At 39.7% G+C, this 9,037-nt stretch overlaps 1 protein-coding gene across 1 annotated transcript; it reads right to left on the bottom strand.

Moving 5' to 3' along the window:
• Nucleotides 1-13: 13 nt before the first annotated feature.
• On the bottom strand, nt 14-8,952 carry slc5a11 (solute carrier family 5 member 11). The gene is made up of 16 exons (XM_058653925.1): nt 6,594-8,952; nt 5,774-5,917; nt 4,890-4,961; nt 4,608-4,712; nt 4,459-4,518; nt 4,260-4,364; nt 4,014-4,119; nt 3,813-3,893; nt 3,524-3,729; nt 2,570-2,705; nt 2,177-2,284; nt 1,932-2,082; nt 1,412-1,580; nt 960-1,175; nt 449-617; nt 14-358 (listed from the first exon to the last, which is right to left on the bottom strand). The coding sequence occupies exons 2-16, from the start codon at nt 5,915-5,917 to the stop codon at nt 123-125; spliced, it is 2,064 nt and encodes a 687-aa protein (XP_058509908.1). The 5' UTR covers nt 6,594-8,952; the 3' UTR covers nt 14-122.
• Nucleotides 8,953-9,037: the final 85 nt, after the last annotated feature.

Genomic DNA, 9,037 nt, shown 5'->3' on the forward strand with positions numbered 1-9,037 from the left:
CAACATGTAATGGTTTAATGTTTAAGATGTACTTTATTTGAGGTGAATTGTCGCACTGTGGATGCATCGTATTTTACAGTTTCACCACCCACGTCTCCATTAAAAGTGTTGTTACCTTCTCTTCATGCCCAGTAGCCAATGATAAAGACAGCAACAGAGAGACAAATGATGAGGTTGACGTTGACAATGATTCGCAGACGTGGCTTTTCTTGCAAAGAACAGCTCCTGCTTTGTTCGGGCGCAGGAGTCACCACAGGATTGTTCGCTCCTTCCCTCCGTCTTTCCATCCCACACAGCCAGTAGAAGGCAGATATCAGCCTGGACTGGCTTTGGACGCTGGACACAGAAGATGAAGAATCTAGACAATCAAAGGAAGCGAGGGGAAACGTTTAAAACTGCTAGTTTTCAAAAAAAAAAACACCTGACAAAGAAGACAGAAGAGTCCCACCTTTCCTGTGATGACATGTTTTTCCGTTGTTGCTGTCCTGCTGCTCTTTCCCTTCAACTCCCATCTCATCTGTGATCACGTCTATGGTCCTGCTGCTCCCTGTCACTGTGCACACATGCTCCCTGGGTTCCACTGGGTCAAACCTTGTGTACCAGGTAAGGCGACTGATCTGTAAAGAGGAAAAAGGCATGGTAGAGCATTCAGATTCCAAATGATTGGTCCTCTTGTACAGATTTAGTTTGACTTTTGTTTGTAATTTGTAATGATAGGTGTCGCCTCTAGCATAAAATAGGTCAAAAGAAAATTAGTTTTCAAATAATCAGCCTACTGTTAACCAATATCAGTTTGCCCTAAAAATACCCTGAGGTGTGACGCACTGGTGTTGTATTGCTGCAGATCCCTGTGTTGCTGTGCAGTGGTCTTTCTTTAGCCCTTAATGATCAATGCGAATGCTAAATATGAAAGATAATAAGTGAGGTAATGTAAACAGATCTGTGATCTGTCACTTCACCTGCTCCGGCTTTGGTTTCTCTGTGGCCAGGCTGACTACGACCACCACAATCAGAGTGATAAAGGACAGCAACATGGAGAAGTAGAGGTAGTGGACGTCTTTTATCACAGCAGGCCTGATGTCCTCCTCATTGCAAAGAGGCGCAGGGTAAATGAAGTCCAACACCATGCGGATGCAGCCCACCGGCAGACCGATAGTGAGGCCCCAGAATGCACCCTGATAGAGAGAGAGAAGAGTGACAAGCGCAGGCACAGATGCATTTAGGTCATATTTGAATAACCCTTAGAATTAGTTACACATTTAAATAAAAGTGTATTATACAATCAGACACAGCTGTCTCGCACACATGACCCAACACTAATTCTGTGCAAGAGATCTAAACATTACACATGACAAAAATGACAAGGACAGACTCTGAAGCTATGCTGTTCAACTGTTCATACGCTCCTTACCTTTTCGTTAGTCCTCTTCCAGAAGCAGCCCATGAGGAAGATGATGGACACTGGGGGCTGGAGGTAGGTGCTGATGGACTGGATGTAGATAAAGAGCTGCCCACCCTGACTGGCCTGAACAACAGGAATCCACAGCACCGACACAACCACCAGCACCAGCACAAACACCCTGCAGGTGTGCACACGGAAACATAAAATCTCAAACCATTCTTTGTATTGACTTTCTTTTCTCAACTAACATACAAAGAAAAGAGATATATATACATAAGCCATAGAAGATGGATGGGTTGATGGATTGATTTGACCCACTAGCACATTTAATGAATTGTTACATTATAAATGTAAACAGTCCAAGTGGGACTGACATGTTGTTGATTATAAATTAAAAGTCTTAAGTTTAAAGGCCTCAGCGGAAACAAACAAGACGCTGCTTCACTATGTGGTACACACAGATATAGGTTGTGCTTCAACTAGACCCATCGGTTATGTACTGTATGTTTGTCCAGATGTGTTCACGTACCTTCCCACAATCATGAGCTCCCACTCAGATGCACGGGATCTAAAAGTCTTCCATAGGTCAATGGTGAAAATGGTGCTGGCGCTGTTGAAGATGGAGGTCAACGAGGACATGAGGGCAGCAATCATCACTGCCATCATCAAACCCCTCAATCCTGGGCAAGAACAACACACGCACACACACAAACTGGGGTCAAAGAGAGCAAAAGGCAGGGCATGACCTGTAACAGGAGGATAGCAGTGTCTCACCTGCAGGCAGCAGTTCCATGACCAGTCTGGCATAGGCCGTATCTGTACAACCCACTGGGTTGCCACAGATCTCATTGCAAACGTCAGGATCTGCACACGCCACATCATCTAAAACACAACAATTAACACTCAAATATCAGTTTAACTGACCATTTAGCCATTTTAATGTCACAAATTAAATTGTAAAACATTTGCAGCATCAGCATTACACCACCATGCACTCTCTAATGAAGACAAACTGGACACTTCATTTATTTTCTATTCTTAAAACGTTATTTTACAAGGAAATCACAGTGAGATTCAAATTATACAAGAGAGACCTGGGGTCAATAAAGTAATACGTAGTTACATAAATAAATAACCAATTCAGTGAAAAATGCATGCATGTCACACCTGTGAAGAGTATCCTGCTGATCATGCCAGGCAGCAGAATAATAAAGAAAGGCAGAATCTTTAGATAAGCAGCCAGCAGTGAGCCTCCCTTCGCATGTGTCAGTGTCTTCGCAGCAAGAGAGCGCTGCACTATCACCTGCAGAAAAACACAAACACAGCTCACCCTCAGTTAGCAACCAGCAACTTTTAGTTAATGAGTAACTGGGAGATATTTGTTTGCATATAATCCCTTTTTATGAAGAGATATGTTTCAGATCAGAATGGAAAAAGAAACAACACAACGTTTGGACTGTAGTTCGGCTGTTAAGCAAAAAGTAAAAGCTGCATTTCCACTGCAGAGTACCAGGAACATTAATTAATACACTAATGTTGTACATGAGGGATTTGAACTGTAATGATTGTGATTTTTTCAGTACTAAATTTGGGGCAAAATGAAGAACAACAAAAAAGAAAAGTTTCATCTATATAGAGATTAAAAAAAGGAAAAACTGTGTTGGTAATGCCAATCCCAGTGGCAATGAGTTAAGTGCTGGAACCTCTAGCGGCCCCCCTGTGGAAGACAGAGTAATTACCAAAACATTCCCGGCTTCTTTACTTTATATGTACATATGTGTGCCCAAGAGCAGAGGAGGCGGAAGGGTTATTAAGGAACTCTGTGGGCACTTCCTTGCATTTAAATGCATCACATTCTATTGCAGCACAGTAATGTCGCCACAGACACTCAAACAAAACAATTCAAAACTGAGAAACACAGAGAGTCATGTGGAGCTGATGGCTTAATCAGCACTATGTGAACTCATTTGGCATTTGGGTTTAAATGTAACATATATTCATTCATATTTGAAAAGTTACACACTAAATATAGTAAAGGCGGTGTTAACTTGTGGTTTAATACATTCCTTTACATTCTTGTTGCTTTATTTCGGAAAAATATACATTTTTTATGATTCTTACCTGGTCAGAACACCAGTACCACATTGAGGGGATTGACATGCCAACGATGACCCCAGGCCAAGGCAGGTCAGAGTTCACTGGGTCTCTGAATATGTGGAATGCGTCATGTCGAGGGATGCCGCAGGTCGAGTTTGGCACACGGATGGATGGTATGGCGTGCATGTATCCCTCCATCAGAGCATTCCAGCCTCCCACCTCAGCAAAGCCTCCACAAGGGCATAACATGGTCATTTATTGAGAGTGCAGTGCTGCTGATGGGAGAGACTCCCATGTGTGGATCATTACTTACTGTAACCCATGAGGATGAGAGCTCCTATCACCATGATAACAGTCTGCACAGCATCCGTGTAGATGACGGCAGCCAGGCCACCTGAAACACAACGTACAACATATGTAGTAAATCCAACAGTGTCCACGGTGCTCCTCATAGCTATAGCTCACAGAGAGAGAGAGAGAGATTCTATGTTGGCGAGGGAAGGAACATTCTAACCTGCTACTGTGTAGAGGGCAGTGATTGTCAGCAGCAGCAAAACAGCCAGGTAGATATTCCACTGTAAAGCGAGCTGTATAAACAAAGCCCCAGCATACATGTCCACCTGAAGAGAAACACACACAAGAGGCCATGTGTACCAGAGAAATGGTGGGAAAGTAAACCAGATAAAAGAAAGTGTAAAAGCTTCAAAAATCATGAACACATCGGAACAGAAAGCAGGATTGTTGTGGATTGGAAGCATACTGATATCTTTGTGAAAATGTAAATAAACAAGGACAGGACAGCTATAAATAACTGTGTTCTTCTCCCACCAAATCTCCTTTGCAAGTATTCTGGCATTGTTGTTACCTGGAAAAGAAGCAGAACAAACAAAAGGACGACAGTCATGCATGGGTTCATGTTTAGTGTGGAATATTTTTCTGTTTGCATGCAGACACCTCACCCCAGAGGCAATGTAAATGGGCAGGAAGAGCCATCCCAGCAGCAGTACCATCAGCATACCCTGTTGGTTAACACACTTGAATAAATAAACTAACCGAGTTAGATAACTGTTTTTATAATCCAAAAATGAGACCATATGCAACCTCTTACATTCCATTCATATGCAATTGCCCCAATTCCTGCTGCAGCTCCTGAACCTGCCATCCCAATAAAATGACCACTGCCAATGTTACTGGCAAACAGGGAGGCACCGACCTAAACACAGACGAGAGTCAAAATCAGGATCAGAGAGAATTTGTCCTCCAGCTCACTTTTAAAATGTGAAATATCAGAGGTGAAGGTTCTACTGATAAAACCATACTTCACTTCCAAGATTTTAGTATATTTGTTGTAATCTAATTATCAGTCTATGGGTGTTTTCTTTCAACTCACAGGCCACCAGGTCATGCTCTTCCCAGCCAGGAAGTATCCATCCACTGTACTGCGCTTTGTTCTCCACATAGACTGACAGAAAACATGTTTTGCTTTAAAAATCACTTAGAGATGCATGTAAAAGAAGACATGATGATTCATAGCAGGTTTCCTAGATAATGTCATTGAGAATGTAGACCCCCCCCCCCCCCTGAAAGTTATGTTTCCAAAATCTTTATGTTTTTGTAACAGAAACTTTCCTGGAAGTATAACAGTGTCTTATGTGGAGCAACGTGTCATTGTTTCGCCAAATAAAATATCCATGTAAAAATCTTTTTACCACTGTTTTCACATAACATATAATAGAATCTCTCTGTTGTATTTATGTTAGTTGTTTAAAAACCTAGCAAACAGGAAGTTCATTTATTCCACATGCAGTGAAAGTGCATGTTAACATGAACAAAAAGTTTGCTGGGCTGGGTGTAAAATACTTAAAATTGTAAGTATCACCAGTATTTTAATGTAACAAAGTACAAATACTTCGCTACTGTACTTAAGTACACAATTCATGTATCTCTACTTTTACTTTCATTCCACTACATTTCCTCTATCTTTGTTACTTGTTACTACCAAATACAATCAGAAGAGTTGGTAATGGTCTGTATTTATAGAGCTTTTCTAGTCTTGATAAGCTGCTTTAATGAAAAGTGACTTCAGCTTCTACCAAAGTCATTTTCCGTGAAGATACTTGTACTTTTACTCAAGTATCGCTTTTAAGTACTTAATTCAAGACTTAGTACCACATATGTAACAAATGGTACATAATTAAAAAAATAAATAAAAATAAAAAGAGTGTGACATCAATACTGATGCAGTGGCCTATCTCTTATCCCCTCATAACTCACCCAAAATCCCACTGCCAGCACCAGCAGGAAGTAGATCACCAGCACGACTATATCCACAGGGACCAGAGTGGGTCTTGCCCCAGGAGAGGGCGATGGAGACTGAGTCGTATTGGTCCATTGATATCCTGTGGTAAGGTCAAACATCTAGACACCAAGAAATGAATAAATTCTTAAGGATCAAATTTGATTCGGAAACGGAATTAACTGCACTTGTAATTACTGTAATTGATGCCCAGTAAGGCATTTAACATCTCTTGGCAGAAAGGCCAAGTAAAAATACAATGATACATAATACTAGAATGCAAATGATGTGTCTGTGATGAGACACTGGAAACTTGCAAGGTTTTACTTTAAATACCCTAAGGACAGGTTGACATATCTTGTAGTGTGAAGATCTGTTCCAGTGCTCAGATACGAAAGAGTGCTAACACACAAGTGGGAATGCTGGACTAAAATGATTTGATTTGTGTATCTCAGGCTGCTGAATGATTACAGCAAGGGGAAAAATGCAGTACAAAGAAGACATAATAATACATTTGAAATGATAGGCGTATTGGAATTTTACTGCAGTTTATATACAGCTCAGTATCCGGCTCTGCATTGGATGGAAATGTTTGTGTCTGCGTCGATCATTCATCCACGTCCTGGTTTTCCAAAGGTCACTGAATAAGTAACAACTGGACGTTCTTAAAGACATTTCACCTCTCAGTTCTGAAGACGCCTCTTGGATAAGAGGTGAAACGTCCACAAGTCCAGTAGCTACCGATTAGGTGGTTTTCAGAGATGGAACTGTGTTGTTATAAGAAGGAAACAAACTCACCTTTTTTGCAAGTGGCCACACTGAGTATCCTTCCACAGCTGCACTGTCCTGTGTTGTTTTCCCTAATATATGGGCGTCACAAATAATGTGACGATGATCCCAGGAAGCTTGCGTATGTCACAAGGTTTCTTTCACTCACCAAAAGATCAAACTCCACTTGCACCACACACAGGCGTGAGAAGGTTTGGTTAAAATGTAAGGGATTTATTACTCTTCAGTAAGTATATGCACAACACACCACCCCCGTCGGAGGAGCTGAATGACTGCGGAGTTACTTTAAGTTCCTAATTACACAACAAGAGAATGTAAGACGTGACATAATCGAAGTTAGCAGAGTAGAAATACACCGATTTAGATAAAGACTTATCTCACGAGAACAAATTATTATGAGATATCGCAGCAATTGCAGGTGTGTTAACAGCAGTTATAAGAAAGCTGTAAAGAACATGATGTGAGTTAAAGGGAATGTAGACACACACACAGGGCCTTAGAGGTGAGATTACCTCTGCACTGTCAATAATATACTAGTGTATGCAGTTCTAGTTCTCTCAGTACACACCATAATATTTCAAAAACACACAGAGATCGATTTCATACAGCTGTATATTTGTCAGTATCACTAGGACACAATGCAAAATACAGACGTACCACTTTATTGGTCTTAAATAGACAACAATTTGAATTTATGAAAAATAACCTGGACAAAGAGAAATCTAAGCTTAGCACTTTAAAAGATCACTTGGAGACTAACTTTTACAAAGCACTGGTAAGCTGGTATGTCATTTAATTAGTTGGAAATCTATGAAAAATACTGAATCTCCTGCTCTACATGTAATGACAAGGCTGTTCTCTCAGTCTGTGCAGTGTAACACAGTCAAATTAGTATCTGAGTGACACACAAAAGTGCTTTATATGTGTGTATATATATATATATATATACTGTATATATATAGTAGCATATGTTTTCATTACATTTACTCTCTCATGCTGAACAGTGCAAACAAAAGATAACTCTGTTACAGTTTAATGTGTATTATAGCAGAATATAGCTAAACGTTCACATATTGCACACTGCCCGCTCTGAGTTCCACAAAATCCCACTTCCACAAACCAGTTATTAGTACTAAATACATAAATAACAGGATTCTTAGAGCAAATGTGTATCTCAAGTCATACGTGCCAACCTCCTGCTGACATTATGTCTTATGTACAAGTCCATTGAGGTCGAGGTATCGTTCAATATCAGTAACATATACGGATAGAAATTTCTTACAGTTACAAATGACATGGTAAAAAAAAAAAAAATCAGTTGAAGTAGAAGTATAAACACAATACAGTAAATTAATTGATTATTTACTTGGGAAAATAAGCTACACTTAGTAAGTAATGAACTTATATTACATTCAGAGTGGTGGGCTGCTTAGGAAAATAACAAACATTTTAACTAAGAAAAATGCTTTTTGATGTTCTTCCAAGCCACCAACTGCATGTAGATATATTTGAAATAAACATCTATTTTAGGTTTTCAAGTGTTCTTCCTAAACCCCATTTCCAGAAAAGTTGGACCACTTTCTAAAAACAAAAATAATGCAATAATGACTCAAATCTGTCATTTATTAATTTACATGAGCTTTGATTTAGGTCACAGAGGGACAAACTTACTTCTATGAGTTAAGAATAAACACATTTAGAAATTGATGCCTGAAACACTTAAAAAAAAAGGTTTTAATCAAGGTTTGCTCTGACTCTTTTCTGAACTAAATTGTTTGCAATCTCAGTGTCTTTGAACCGACTGTCACCGCTCTCTCAAAGTTCGGCACAAAATGGTGAACCACGACGACCCATCCTTGCTTTCAGAGACCAAGCAGATGATCCTTTTTATAGCCAATTTTATAACTTCACTTATCAGTTAACCTGCTCATTGAGGAAACTTCCCGAACAGCAATCGTTAGTAATTTTACTGTTCGGAGAAAGTTCAAGTGAAGACAAATCTACAGATGTTATTGCACTTTCAGAAAGCGTCCCGACTTTTCCGAAAATGAGGTTTGTAAAATCTACATCTTAGTCAAGGATATATCACAAACTTTTTTTTTAATTGCAGAGCCGTAATATTGCACGGACAGGAGATAACAAAACAGCTTCGAGAAAGAAAACTTAGGATGAACTAAATGTTGTTATTGAGTCACTATCTTTTTAAAGGTACTTAACTATGCAAGTCTTAGACCTCGACACAACCAATCTTGTAAAAGGACTCGTACACAATATCACTGGTATAATGCAAAATGTTCTTATGCAAATGACTTTCTGTCTCCCTTAATGTAACCACACACATACACAGTATGAAAACAGCAATTTTTTGCTCTGAAATGTACAATGGATGTTGTGCAATGGACATGCACAGTTTACAGTACATCTGTGTATATGTATAATATGTATAACACGTA

Source organism: Solea solea, chromosome 16 (genome assembly GCF_958295425.1).
Source record: "Solea solea chromosome 16, fSolSol10.1, whole genome shotgun sequence".
Classification (NCBI taxonomy): Eukaryota; Metazoa; Chordata; class Actinopteri; order Pleuronectiformes; family Soleidae; genus Solea; species Solea solea.

What these genes read in the sequence shown, in the direction of transcription:
- slc5a11 (XM_058653925.1), bottom strand. Translation starts at nt 5,917, where the DNA reads ATGTTTGACCTTACCACAGGATATCAATGGACCAATACGACTCAGTCT. An exon ending in CAGCAGGATACTCTTCACAG is followed by an intron (nt 2,285 to 2,569) that starts GTGTGACATGCA and finishes GTTGTGTTTTAG; the next exon opens with ATGATGTGGCGTGTGCAGAT. An exon ending in GGAAGAGGACTAACGAAAAG is followed by an intron (nt 1,176 to 1,411) that starts GTAAGGAGCGTA and finishes TCTCTCTATCAG; the next exon opens with GGTGCATTCTGGGGCCTCAC.